Source organism: Nothobranchius furzeri, chromosome 11 (assembly GCF_043380555.1).
Source record: "Nothobranchius furzeri strain GRZ-AD chromosome 11, NfurGRZ-RIMD1, whole genome shotgun sequence".
Taxonomy (NCBI): domain Eukaryota; kingdom Metazoa; phylum Chordata; class Actinopteri; order Cyprinodontiformes; family Nothobranchiidae; genus Nothobranchius; species Nothobranchius furzeri.
In genome coordinates this window covers 54,429,950-54,444,294 of record NC_091751.1, presented here as the reverse complement: position 1 = coordinate 54,444,294, position 14,345 = coordinate 54,429,950, and the positions used below count along the sequence as shown (strand labels likewise).

The following is a 14,345-nucleotide window of genomic DNA, read 5'->3' as shown; positions in this document are numbered from 1 at the left end:
TTTAGTTGTTTTTAGTTTATACAATTAAAACACTTGAGTTAAAACCTCACACGTGTTCTGATCGTAACATGACATTCTTTATTTGACAAAAAAAATTGCATTTGGGTCTTTTTATTTTAAAAAGTTGACAAATAGAGTTCTAAATACTTTACAGTGGATGTTGCGGTCCTTATGACCGTGTTTAGTCATCCCTCAGGCTTGATTTATCCTCTTGCTATGGTCACTGAAAAAAAAAACAAATAAAATGGTGGTCTGCATTGTAACTGATGTGTTTATGTCCTTTGCAAGCTACTTCGAGCTGTGCTCCAGTCTGATTGGGGGCAATATGTCATTGCAAACAAAATACAGTAGTAATTTCTTTTAAATGGTAAATCGCCTGTATTTGATATAGCACCTTCTAGAGTCATGGAACCTCTCAAGGCGCTTTACAACACAATCAGTCATTCACCCATTCACACACTGGTGGGGATGAGCTACGATGTAGCCACAGCTGCCCTGGGGTGCACTGACAGAGGCGAGGCTGCCGAGTACTGGCGCCACCGGTCCCTCCGACCACCACCAGCAGGCAACGTGGGTTAAGTGTCTTGCCCAAGGACACAACGACAGCGACAGACTGAGCGGGGCTCAAACCTGCAACCTTCCGATTACGGGGCGAGCACTTAACTCCTGTGCCACCGTCGCCCCTAGCCAACACCCTAGAATATCTATACAGCTACTGCTCCACTGAAGATATGTGAAGTGTTTGTGTGAATTTATGCTACATTGGTAAGTGTTTGACTAACGCAGGAACCAGAAACTTCCTGTAGGACTGGAGCTGAGAGCTTTACACTTTCACCATTTTCCTGCCCATAAAACGCTGGTGTTGGAATCCTGCGGAATAAAAAAGTGTTTGTCTTCTTATTGAATGGACAACAGGCAAACTTCAGCATGGGTACGTATGTGTTCCAGTAAAATAAAAACTCCTTGTTGAAATTTAAAGGCCCAAAGTTAAAACCATAGAGACAAGTTGGTCCACTTAGAACCTTTGCTCCTTATTCATTAGAACACTCCAAAACAGACTCAGTCACGTCGTTATAATTTGTTTTATTAATCTGCCTCATCCAAAGTAAGTAAATATAAAAATTATTCAGAAATCTTTCCAAGACATTTCACCAACATTTTCACAATGATAACAGATCTTACATGATGGGTATTCTACACTTTACCTACTTTTTTTTTTTATTTAACTTAAAATTCTACGTATGGCTCATTGGTACAAATGACAACATTTCTTTTTTATTATTTAATTCACATACATGAAATATATGCAACAAGTTAATGACTACAACAACCAATGTTAAATCTCTTCTTACTAGATTGTCCGGATGAAATCAGCAGTAGTATAGATAGTACAAGAAAAGATCAGATTGGCTAAAACTGTTGCCATGGATCCCGCTCTGGCGTCAGGGGCAGGACATCTCTTCGGAGCGCAGTGAAGAGTGATGGGGGGCATCCCGTCTGTGCTAGCAGTCTTCCTGCTTTCAGCCCAGACGTTCATAAACATCACTTCACAGCCCGAGAGAAACCCACCTCAAACCTAGACAGTGAGAGAGTCATCATGAAATAAATATGTCTACTGGTGGTCCACTAATATGATCTCTACTCACATGGAGGGGCTTTCAGCTCCAGCCAGGGATTTAAAAAGTAGGGTTAGGAGTGGGGGTGTGGTCTTGTATTCATGTGAACGTTCATTTTCATCTCGTTGTCGAGGATTTGCACAAGCTGTTGCATGGAAGGCAGGTGACCCGACTCCAGCTTTGACCAGACTGGTACATCTACGAAAGAAGATGTATACAATAAAAAATATTTTCTATCGTTCAAAAGATCTTTTTGTGTTTTTGCTCTACAACTCGGGTCCAATTCAACTGGGATTATTCACGGAGATCATGATGTGAAGGAAATACTCACCATTTAACGTTATTTCAAATGCTCCTGTTGACATTAACTGGTTTTCAATCATATTGCTGAAGAAGAACACCATCATGCAGGCATAAATCTGAAAAAAAATGGGTTAAACGGTCTAAACAACAATTATTTCACACTTTTCCCATGATCCCCAAAAACACTTATTATACAACCATGAAAGAGCACTTAAGAGCAGAGAGAAAGATGAACAAGAGCTTTTTAAAAAACACACAGGGGTCCATTAAGCTGCAGCCAGCACAAAAGTTTAAAAAGCAAATGATGCATGGGAAGTGCTGCTGGGAAAATAAATCAATTGTTGTATCACCTTAACTAATTTTAGTGTAGGAAAAAATAAAACATGTTCCTGATCTTTAATAATTCATCTCCATTCAATACGCTTAATTGATCGTTTGAACCCATCTTTAGGTTGCTCAACGTCTACGGGTCCTTTTATGTGACTTTATCAGACCGCACACTTGGGTTTCTTTCTTCATTGTTCTCAGAAATAGGCCGACTCCTGCAAGTGACACATGCATCCCACTGCACGAGCTTCCCTTATTGGTTAATGGGATTAGAGTGCAGGCTCTGAAGCAAGTAGGTCAGATTTCATTTCTCTGATTCTAGACTTATTGATAACTGTTGACATAGTGAAAAATTTGCATGCATTTATTTATGTTAAATATTCAAAAGTAGTCATCGCTGCATTATATGTTAAAACCATTCCTTTGAGCCATTAGCAGAACTATAACCCTGGGGACAACAATTCAAGCAAAACAACACACTAGCAAGGCTGTGATTAAGCACCTAATGAAATCCATTGGGCTTTACTTCATTAGGAAGGTAGGGGTGGGTGTGTTGTTGAGTTAAAAATACAACTAACTGGAGACCACTTTTCTCTGCTTCTACAGTCTTAAAAGGTGAAGTTAAATGAAACCAAAAAGGTGACAAGACTTTGCAGGACCCCCTTATGTTAAAATTACAGCAAGGAGCCATAAACGCTTGCGACCTTCCAGGTACTCTCACCTTATTTCCCTGGCCCCACTCCCAGATCCCTGGGGCTTGCATACCGAAGAAGGCAAATGGGTCTCTGCCGATAATAATCAGCCCAATCACCAGCAGTTTGAACACAGACAGGAAGGATGCAACGTGTCTGTGAAAAATAAAACAAATGAGTCAGAAACAGATTTCTTAGATATTATCCATAAATTATGACTGGCATATTTACAAAATGAACTCTGCTTGTGTTCCAGCATTAGTGTCCTAATATCTCAGCTTGGCCTACATAGTGAACAGAAGCCAGATATTCACTAACAATTTGCAAACATCATCCATCAGCGCTGCCTTCCTCTGTAGTGTGATGTGTCTGGTTGGTTAGCAAAAAAGCAAATGACCTGAGTTATATAGCTCATTCTAGGGTTCTACAACCCCTGAGGTACTTTGCAACTACCTGGTCATTCACACACTTGTGGTGATGAGATACACTAGCCACAACTGCCCTGGTGCACACTGACAGAAGCGAGACTGCTGAACACTGACGCCACCAGTCCCTCCGCAACAGATGAGACAGAAACCTACAACCCTCCGGTTACAGGGTAGGCACTTAACTCCTCTGCCACAGCCGCCCAGTCATTAGAGCTCACCAGGTCATCAGGCTGGATCTGAAGTTCCACGGACATTCTCCACCACCCTATAGAGGCAATAACTGGACATCTACCACAGCGGTTCCTCCTCCTCTTGCACAGTTCATTACTAGAATAATTTTTTATGAAGTACACAAGGATTTTTGTTATTTAATCCATTAATTAGCCTCCTGTCTTGCTTGTCATGTATAGTGCAGAATCTCAGAAGACTAGAGTTGAGGTAAAACTCCATTCCACATGATCATCTTTCTTGTCTTGTTTTGTTTTTGGGGATGCATATTCTGTTATGGACAGATTATTCTACTGGTGGAGCATCTGAGGAATGATTTCAAAACCATAATTCTTAAGAAAACCAAGCCAGAGAATTTAAAACATGTAATATGATGCCATAGCCATCTCCAAATAGCTCATCTCTTGTGTATTCATTAAAAATGTCCTATTTGATTAACTAAAACAAAAAAAAAACTGTGTTTAACTTTAACATCTGAAACTTAATAAACCAGCCTCACAAGTCCTTCCAATAATGAAAAGTATTTATAGTCTTAAGAGTTTGAAACTATGAAACCCCTCAGATTATTACTTAATTACGAGTGTGTGACCAAGCTAGTGTAACACATTTCCTAAAATTATTTGCTGAATATTTAAAAGATAATTCAATTATAAGACTATGACAATTATAACTTGACAAAAATATTCCTATTACATCTTTCTAAGATATAAAAAGCTACAATGTACTTTTTAGACCACAAAGTATACCGACCTGAAAAAAAGGTGGCACAAATAACATTGTGAAACATATGAAAATAACGTGTAAGACACCCATCTCAGTATAAAGAGAGATGACTCTACAGACAGGGATTTTACTCTGCTACAAGTAGCATTTCCAAACCCATGGCCAGAAAAGCTGCAGCATGAGAACATTACTCTGTCAGACAAATTAGAACTAATCCAGAACAGCTTTCAGACCACTTTAACAAAGCTGGACTAAATCCATTTGTTAAGACAGAGACCCGGTCGTTCTTACCGATAGAGGGGAATGGGAAGGTAATTCTCTCCTTCAATGCGGATGTCTGGGTACCGCTGGTTCAAGGCCTGCGTATACTCCTCAAACACCCGCTTGTACCCTCAGGAAATGCTGTGTAAGGAAAGAAACGGTGTTGAGCAGTTACACCAACCCAGTGGAAAGCACTCATCCACATACTTAATCTGTAGTTTAGGAAGTAAACGTCTTTCCTATTTTAGCAGGGAACATTATTTTATGTGTACATTTAGAAGATTTGGTGGCATGTTATGTTTCAAATGCATATTCTTAAATGTATTAACACTTTAAAATACAAATGTTATCTTAGAGTTCAGTTTCGTGATTATTTGATACAGTTGAAAATAAAATTAGGTTAAAAAATTCGAAAACCTGTCGTATCATTTACTGCCATCACCAGGATTTTCAAAAATTCATCTGCAGCTTGTTTTCAAGTGTAACTTTACTGTTTATTGGTGGGAAGAACTCAAATTACACAAATTTACGGATGTTGTTCAGTCGCACAACCAGGGAAAGGTTTAAACCCGGCTCTTGATGACATTTTTTGCAACACAAGACTTGGTTCAACAGACTAAGCTTCAAGATACATATTTTCTTAATACACAAGGCCTCAAAGTTACTTAAATTTACTCAGGACAAGAGACAATTGGTCCATACATAAAGGATGGGTTAGCTTGAAACCGAATGGCTAAAGGATTTAATAGATGCGGAAGTAACGTGGAACCATGTTTAAATGGACAGTCAAATATCTAAATTGGGAAAAATGTCTTCTGCTTGAACACTTGTGGATTGTTGACAGTAATAGATTTATTTTACATGTTCACATAAACTAACATTTCTCGGCCTCGGCGCTGTTAGCATTTGAGTTTAGCTAGCTAGCGATGACTCGCCAAATTTCTCGTATTTGTCGCATATTTTTCTTACCAAATTTGAAACTTAAGAAGAGGACCCGTAGCAAACTGCATCTTCATCTTTTTAAGACCGCTGCTGTCACCGGTCGTGGCGCAGCACAGAGAGAAAAGCCCCAAAGCGAGGAGCGCAAAACGCAACCACTTCATCTCCGTAAAGTCCAGCGTTAGTTTCCTCAGACCTTAAATTCAGGGCAGGCTAATCCGGTGTTTCCTCCTCACTCTAAAGGACACATAGCGCCACCTAGTGTTTGGATGTTCAAACAACATGAACCCAAACGTCATTGATTTTGACATTTTAATTCGTTTAATTTAAAATGTTCTGATCAGTAATTGAAACGTATCTGAAGGATTGAACATTTTATTTTTAAGGAAACGTTTGTTATAACAATTTAACATCAAAAACTGATAATCAAAAAATGCCTGACAAATTCCTTTGGTTGGAATTTGATGAGATGCATGCCCATCATCATGGTTTGACTCTTGTGTACCCAACTTGACCTTTTTCCTTTGCACATTGGTGGAAAATGGAAACTTTTGGTTAGATTCAACTAATCATGCAGAATGAGTTGTTAATTTCAAAATATAACAAAACTCTGAAAATGACAAACTGAAAAAGAGAAGCCATTAAGATGCATCACTGTAATATAAGCCAAATAAATTATCTTACACATTTATTACTTTTTAAATTAACAAGGAATCATCCATTCAGTTCCAATTAGTTTCTTAAAATTTGCTTTATTTTAAAACACCCTTATATTCATGAAAAAGTTAAAACATTCAATAATTGCCTTGTGGAGCAGTAGAATACAAACATTCGCACAGAAAACATAAGTGTACAGCTGTTGGCTTTGAAATTATACAAGAATAATGTTTTCAAAAGATAATCAACTTTATTGAAGACAAAATATAATAAAACTAGTACTGATAAAAATTAAAAAAATTAAAATGTGTTCTGAGAAGTTTTATGCCGTTTCAGTGAGTCTGTGTTGCTTGTTGCTCTTGGTCTACAGCAGATTGCAGCATCAAGATATTGTCTGTATAATTAAAAAAAAAAACACACAAAAGAATTCAAACATATTTTAGTTTTCTAATAACTTGATATTTAGCATGCTCATTTTAGACAAAACAAAAGGCTATAAGCTTCATACCACAGAATTTCTAACCATCTAAAAAAGGCTGAAAATATTAAAGGCGATACAAACCCATCAGCTCCTGGGAATATGCCAATAAGCAAGGAAGTCCTTCCTCTATGTTGTAGGAGATGCTATCCATCTCTTGAACAAGCACATTTGCCCTCTGAAGAACAGTAATTTTATAAGTGAACCTTTAATGAAGTTTTAAAAAGTGTGCTGTAAAAAAACAAAAATGGTACCTTCAAATCAGCATAAACCTTCTCCTCCAACTCTGTCACCCGAGAAATGGCATCAAACACACTGTGGTCCACGTTTTCCTGCGACACACAAAAGACATGAGCTAAAGTTTCAACAAAATATAAACTTTTTTTTTCTTAACAGGATACAAGCTTACATCTTCTGAGGAACTGCTCAGTTCCTCTTTTCCCTTAGATGGTTCGGTTGCTTTGGAATTGCCATTGAGCTCCTTGACTCTGTCACAGAACAAAATGTTTCAAGCCTTCATGTCCCACACCTCCACATTTCTAATAAAGCATCACAGACAATGACTTCCAATCAGACTGGAACTTTTTACTTTAAATGTATACCTGTCTGCATAACGTAGTGTGTTCATCGTGTACTCGCAAGAAGCCATTCCTGGAGACACCATTGCAATCTGAATAAGGCAGCAGAAGCAAAAAATTCTATTAAAGGAAACTCTTTAACACATCAACAAATGTGCCGACTTGAGAAGCATTTTCTGGTGCGGCAGAATTAAATGTAAAAACGCCAATTCTTTCGGACTTGCCATGCAGGTCTTGGACTTCTCTCCAATGAAAGAATCCCTGAGCACTTTGGTTAAAGTGCTCATGCGAAAAGGAATGTGGTCACTATTCTTTCCCAGGGAACGGATACACTCCTACAGAATGGACACAAGGTTGATTTAGGATCTTTTCAGAGAATATACCATGTTCAACATGTTAGGGTGACATGACCCAACCTCACATAAATATAATGTACCTTGAGAGCCAGCAGGCTGCGGTTGATCTCTGCAGTCTCAACCAAAGTGCTGCGGTCATTGCTGCTAACATCTGTGCCGCGCTCATTGCCGGCCAAGTCGACCAATGAAAACTTCCCGTACAGTGTTGTAGCACGGTCGTTGTGACGCAGTATAATCTGAAGGATTGCGTGAGAACGCGAGGAGTTGGCGTTGGCCGAGGTCTGTCCAGATGTTCTGGAAGACAGAAAAGCCATTTCTGCCTCAAGCACTAAACACAAAATCATTTATCTTACTTAAAAATGTTTTATTACATGGCATTTATTGTCATCAAAAGTTTATAATAATGCACTTGTTGGAAATTTGGAAAGTTGTTTTAAAGTGACAAGGTGTAGTTTTACTATTACCATCAAAATGTTGTTAAATGAATAAAATTACGTCTAATTTATGAAAACTATTGGCGGCTTCGTAACATATGACCATAAAATTGAGTCTCAAGTACATAGGGTGTGGGTCTAAATCCCTGGGAAACGCCATGTTTCCTTCTGGCCGGCTTCTGCGCCTGTTGATGACATCACACTAGGCTGAACGTGCGACTCACAGAAGTTACGTTACCATGTAAATGAACAGAATAGGGCTGTTCAGTTAATCGAATTTTAATCCCAATTACGATCAGAGTTTTGAACGATTATAAAAGCAAAACAAGCAGATTATTTGCTCCCCCGAATTGCAAATCAAGTGCTCCTCCCACAGCGTTAGAGACATCGTCACTATTCCCAACAGCTTTTCAGACCTCTTAATTGACTTTAAATCTTAAAGAGTACATAATGAACAACATAGAAACATTTCTGGTAACCATTAGCTACGTTCTGGATAACGGTCGTCAACATTTCCTGAAGGTTACCAAAAACACTCCGCCTGCGCTCCGGACCGTCCTTCAGGACGTTAGGAAAGGGAATGATGTAGTGATGCGTCGGTCCAAAAGAAACGGCTCTATGAGCCGGCTCCCTCTTGGATTAACCAGAGTGAGAGGTACACTCTGTACCTGCAGGCTCCTGAGCCGCTAAAAACTGCAAAATGTGCTAAATACACACGCGCAGCTTGCCCTTGATTGCTGCGAGAGTGGGTCGGGGGGGTTGCAGCGCACCTCTGATCGCCGTGGCTGGGTCAGTTATTACACTTACTGATGGGACCTGTAAATAAACTGTTTATAAACAAGGTAGAAATGGGTGGAAACAAGTTCCTCACGCTGATAAATAATCATCTCTGAGGACACGTTGCTAGTGTACACTCCTACAGCACCGCTTGACAGGACAAAATAAATATGTAACATTTTGTGAACGTCACAAAAACATGTTTTTTTTATGTTATAAAGTCCAATGTATAATTCTTGCCGTCAATAGTCGCAAGATTTTGGTTAATTTGGGTCTGTATTGGTTAGGCTTAAATGAGTAAAATCTCAGCCTTTGGGCCATAAACTAAGAGCAAGTGTACTGGCCTTTTGTTATAGGAATCTGGAGCTATTTGGTGATTATCTTGTTTCTTTTTCCTCATTTATTTTTGTACAAATTGTGCCCTGAGCAAAAGCAGACAAGTCCAATGTAGAATTACACAGGAGAATGGCTGAAGTACCTGCATGCACTGCCGATCTTTATGATCTTGATGACATCCTCCGCTGAAGACACCAACACTTCCTCCAGTCCGACCACCTGCACCTGCTGCCGGTCGTCCTCTAAAACCCGCAGCTTGGTCTTCTTGTTGAGCAGGTCGTACACCTGAGTTGAAAAGTTTAATTTGTAACAAAACATTTGAGCAAACTTTGTTTTTTTTAAGAAGAAATGTACTCTAGTTGAAAATGGTCTTTGCCTTGCCGTTGTAGATCTCAAAGAAGCTGACGTAGACAGAGAGATTGAGATTAGTGTACGTCTTGTGGTTGAGATAGGTGAAAATATCTCGGGCTACAAAAAAATAGATGACATAATGAGAAAGTATGTAGTTAAGGGAACCAATTCATATGTTCCAAATGCTCTAGAGATTCAAATGCATGTGCAACTTTGAAGTAATTAAAGTTTAAGCAGCTTTATTTTAAAATTCTCACAAGAATCTGATTCTTGTCCCACCTGCCAAGGCGTAGATCCCTTTAGAGCTGTTCTGCTGCTTCCCCGTGAAATCGCCCCCCATTGTCTGCAAAACAAGTGAAAACATTAACAATAAAATTCTGTTCTGGACACGCAGGCTGATCAAGTGATACCTACGTGGGTTTTACCACTTCCTGTTTGCCCATAGGCAAAACAGGTTGCCATGCCACCGTCATAAATGGATTGCACTAAAGGTTGAGCAGTGAATCTATGGAGGAAAGAAAAGTGCACAAAGCTTCGCTCATTGATTGACTTTGTTGGTAGAAGAAAAAAAATGCAAATTCCTGACAATTGAAAAGTAAAAATCAATAAATAAATGGAGAATTTACTTGTAGACCAGTTCATTGGTAGCGCTTTCATCAAAAGAGAAGTCGAAGTGGAAGGCTTGATTTTCCAAGTACTTGGTAAGGTCCACCTTATGCTTTGGCTCATGGACCAGTAAAGTGCCCTTGCCAGGTACAGAAACCACATCTATCTCCTTCTTTGTGACCTCTGAAAGGCATAAAGCAGGCAGGAGCATTGATTTGTTTTTGGTTTAACACCAGAACACAACATCTGATCTCTAGAAGCTTCTCATCAGACCCTATAAAGCACTTCAGACCTACCTTGCTTGTTTAGGGGCCTCTTGCGAACACAGACACATATTTTTCGGGGCTCAATCTGTAGGAGATGAAAAAGAGTAAATGAATGACCACAAACCTAACGTATCTCTAGAGCATCAACTCACCAGGTCAGTGGTTGTTACGGGGGTTATTTCCATGGTCTCTCTGAACATTTGGATCATGTCGTAAAACTTCTGGTTTGGTCGAGATGCTTCTAAAAACTAAAAGGAAATTATCAAGAAGATGGTTTTAATCTTCAGAAGAGGAAATAAAAAGAAATTTTGTAAATAATCACCTTCCCCTTTTTGGTCAGCAGGTCAACTGATCTGACAGTTGACAGCCTTTTGTTGCCTTTGTTTAGTTCATGGGCAGCCACGGATTTTCTTCCACCTGGAGATCAAAATAGCAGAGCTTAAAAACTTACAGGACATAATACCAACACGCTGAACTTTATTCTGAAAATCCTAAACATGCAAAGGTTTTTTGGGATTTGTGTGTGTTTTTTAAAATATAATTCCAAGACTGACTACCAACCTTTGAATGAAGACGGAGGAGGCATTCTCTCAGGTTCATTTGCTTTTACTGCCTCACTAACAAAATGCTGCGGCGGGGCTGGTTTAGAATCGTTTTCTTGACAATGTCGATTAGCAGCTGCTACGTGGGTTGGAAACAAAAATAACCAGATTGATACCACACAAGATAAAGTTATGTGTAAATAAAAAATAAAAAAAACTAAATTCAAGGTCAGACTGTTGGGAGTGGTAATATTGTATCAATTTGTATCAAAAATGTTGATTTAATCAGATTTAAAAGCAGTTTCAAAATGTTTACACACCAGAGCTTATGGCTGGCGATGGCTTGAGATCCAGTTTTTCTGCAGAAGACCCGGAAGTCGATGGAACAAGTGTTAATGGCTGCTGGAAAAAACAGGTCTGGCGCATCTGAGGCCGAGCGGCAACTAGAAGCAAAAGAGGGGGAGGAGACGAACTTAAGAAACTAAACACTTAAAAAAAATTACAAAGGTTTAGATTGGAAAAGATTTAAGCGTGAGTGATTAGTGCAGGTACAGAAAGTTGATTGGGGTGGGTGTGGGGGGGGGGGGGTAACATTTTCGTAAATTTAAAACAGGACGTACTAATAGAACTGTGCTGCCCAAGGTGCATCATTTGATTTTCTGACAGACATGACTAGTTGTACAAGCCCAGAATTTCCCAAAAGCAGCCTGGTGTCTCGTGAAAACACAGCAAATAGTTCAGGAAAATTTGGACCGAAAGGATTTAATTTCCAGCAGATTTGTGATTTTTTTTTTTTTTGCCATCTCCAGAGACTGGAACGTCATATTTTGCCAACCTGACTCTTCACCCACTGGGATCACTGAAGCAGAGGCTTTGGAATAAAACAAGTGGTTACAGTTTCAGGTGCTGAACGTGTTGATCTAAAATAGAGAAATAAATTTCTTTATATTTACATACAGGGGAGTGGACCAGGAATCCTGGAAGAGCGGAGTCGACCTTCATATTTCTGCAAGAGGAGGATATTTTTGAAAAATCCTGCATCAACACTAGATGCAATTAAGCGTAAAACCAAGACTGTGGCAGAGGAGATGGGTGTCTGCACCATAATTGGGAGGTGAATGAAAAATGACCTGCACTTGTATAGCATCTTTCAGAGCTAGAGGACTCCAAATCACTTTACACAACAGTGAATCCTTCATCCATTCACACGCTGATGGTGATGAGCTACACCATAGCCAAAGTTACCTCGGGGAGTACTGACAGAAGCAAGGCTTCAAAGCACAGGCGCCACCAGTCCCTCTGACCACCACCAGCAGGCAGGGAGGTTATGCATGTTGCCCATGCACATACCAGCAGCATTCTCTGCCGGGATCAAACCTGCAACTTTCCGATTACTGGACAGCCCGCTCTACTCCTTGAGCAACTGCTGCCCCTTAAGACGGTTGCAGGTTAGATCCCCGCTCATTCCGGTGTCATTGTGGTGTTCGTGCAGTATTAGCAAGGCACTTAACTCACAGTGCCAGCTGGTGGGGGTCAGAGGGATCGATGGTGCCAATATACGGCAGCCTTGTCCCCATCAGTGAGCCCCAGGGCAGCTGTAGCTACAGTGTAGCTCATCACCAGTGTGTGTATAGGTGAATGTGTTTTAAAGCACCTTGGGGGGAAGGGGGTTCTAGGGCTCCAGAAGCCACTATCAAATACAGACCATTTACCATAAAACATCAAAATGTTGTATCCCCTCAGCTTTGCCATGCTAGAAGAATATCATAATAATATAAAAACAACATCGTTTAAATATAGTGTGCATCTGTCCCTTATTTGCGAAGTGAATAATCAGTAATGCAACATTTACCTTGCTTGGAACAGGAGTTGCTGTCTGAGCAGCTTTGTTTGTGATGGTGTTTACATGCTCTAAAAGCTCTGGATTCAGAGAGCACAACTCACGTACTTCCACCTAAAATATAAATAAATGTGTTTACTCTACCTTTCTTTAGCAAAGTATTCAAACAGGCCTTGAAATCAGTATCATTTACACATAGACTGATAAAACTAAAGGAGTTTACTTTAACATGACCTTAAAACACTGAAAGTCTAATTTTTACAGTAAATGAAGAGACTGACCTCCTTCCCACGGCAGATGTTCCTCTCGGTCCACTCCACCATTACTGTGCTCTTCACTGCATCAAAGGCTTTCACCGTCGATGAATGGACTCGACCTGTTAAAACACAAGTGGGAAAACGTTAACGGCACGAAAAAGAGATAAATAACATAAAAAGGTTATTATCTTACCATCACTGCGACTAATTTGGACAGAGAGTCCGATTAAAAGTTTAGCCAGGTTGGTGTCCATTTTGGTTTTCCTGCCGCTGCTGTGGGTAGAAAAAAAATCTAAAGGAAAAACGTCGTTGCCGAAGAACCGACGCCTTTAATTCACAAATTTAGTAACACAGATTAAAACGAACACCTAAAATGTATTTCGCTTACAAAAATATTCCTTTGACTACATAAAGACGAAAAACGACTTACACAGTTCGAGAGTCACCGCCAAACATTTAAACTTGCGTTGTTTCTTAATTCCCAGACTGTGATTGGCTTTCATAGACGTTAGATACTCACGTGACTCGTGACACGTGACTATTTCGTAGGCGGTCCCGTTTTTCTTCTTCTCTTATTTGTTTTAGGTAGTTTTGCGCTGTGTTTTTGCCCTCTGCTGGACTTGAAAATGGATGAATCACAAGATTCTCTGTCTTTTATTATTATTTTTTTAAATTATATAATTACGCATTCTTCTTCTTCTTCTTCTTATTATTATTATTATTATTATTATTATTATTATTATTATTATTATTAGTAGTAGTAGTAGTAGTAGTAGTAGTAGTATTTTTATTATTGTTGTTGTTGTTGTTGGCACTCATCTTCATTTTTTATGGATCCCATTTTATCTCAGTTCTTATATTGATGCTCATCCAATAGTTCTTTAATTCAAATCAATTCAATATGTTCATTTACAAAGCACACTTCCACCACCAGCCAAGAAAGCCCAAAGTGCTGTACAAGATTAAATCAAATTTCAAAGTAAAATCTCAATTAAATCACAATGACAGACAGAAAACAATTAAAATCAGTTAAAACTTTTTTTTAGAAAATCAAAACACAATAAAAACAAGATAAAAACGCTAAATCGTGGATTGTCTGATCTCGAGTGGGAGTGTAGGGCTAAAATTGCAAACACACTGTTACCTCTGGACTTACATTTGGAGTGACAAACTACCAACAGATCATTTAGAGTAGAACACAGAGATCTTGTTGGCACGTTAGGTGAAAAGCGAAGCCAGACGGTGTGGCACTGTTCCTGGCAGAGACTGGAAAACAAAAATGAAAATCTCAACGGAAACACGATGCTGAACTGATAGCCATACATTAAAAACTATTTGAAATTGACAGCC

General features: G+C 39.3%; 2 protein-coding genes across 5 annotated transcripts; both read right to left on the bottom strand.

The window, feature by feature from the left end:
- Positions 1 to 1,068: 1,068 nt before the first annotated feature.
- Positions 1,069 to 5,741, bottom strand: selenot1a (selenoprotein T, 1a). The gene is made up of 6 exons (XM_015956973.3): positions 5,548 to 5,741; positions 4,609 to 4,719; positions 2,968 to 3,094; positions 1,948 to 2,035; positions 1,647 to 1,814; positions 1,069 to 1,576 (listed from the first exon to the last, which is right to left on the bottom strand). Exons 1-5 carry the CDS (start codon positions 5,679 to 5,681, stop codon positions 1,690 to 1,692), a joined length of 585 nt encoding a protein of 194 aa, XP_015812459.1. The 5' UTR covers positions 5,682 to 5,741; the 3' UTR covers positions 1,069 to 1,576; positions 1,647 to 1,689.
- Positions 5,742 to 6,249: 508 nt separating this feature from the next.
- On the bottom strand, positions 6,250 to 13,535 carry kif2c (kinesin family member 2C). Of its 4 annotated transcripts, none has more exons than XM_015956969.3 (23): positions 13,426 to 13,535; positions 13,189 to 13,268; positions 13,020 to 13,114; positions 12,751 to 12,852; positions 11,856 to 11,904; positions 11,734 to 11,769; positions 11,219 to 11,341; positions 10,918 to 11,037; positions 10,679 to 10,773; positions 10,509 to 10,604; positions 10,387 to 10,441; positions 10,111 to 10,273; positions 9,899 to 9,989; positions 9,764 to 9,827; positions 9,510 to 9,601; positions 9,276 to 9,418; positions 7,667 to 7,880; positions 7,455 to 7,565; positions 7,255 to 7,322; positions 7,062 to 7,140; positions 6,907 to 6,984; positions 6,737 to 6,830; positions 6,250 to 6,568 (listed from the first exon to the last, which is right to left on the bottom strand). In XM_015956969.3, exons 1-23 carry the CDS (start codon positions 13,449 to 13,451, stop codon positions 6,507 to 6,509), a joined length of 2,136 nt encoding a protein of 711 aa, XP_015812455.3. In that variant the 5' UTR covers positions 13,452 to 13,535; the 3' UTR covers positions 6,250 to 6,506. The 4 variants fall into 4 exon arrangements, with proteins under 4 accessions (XP_015812455.3, XP_015812456.3, XP_015812457.3 ...); XM_015956970.3 differs by having other exon boundaries at positions 10,918 to 11,034; XM_015956971.3 differs by lacking the exon at positions 11,734 to 11,769.
- Positions 13,536 to 14,345: the final 810 nt, after the last annotated feature.

Coding starts and splice junctions, on each gene's coding strand:
- kif2c (XM_015956969.3), bottom strand. CDS start 13,451: ATGTTTGGCGGTGACTCTCGAACTGT. Junction 11,038..11,218: donor ATCGCCAGCCATAAGCTCTG/GTGTGTAAACAT, acceptor CAACCCACGTAG/CAGCTGCTAATCGACATTGT. Junction 6,569..6,736: donor ATATTCCCAGGAGCTGATGG/GTTTGTATCGCC, acceptor TTAATTATACAG/ACAATATCTTGATGCTGCAA.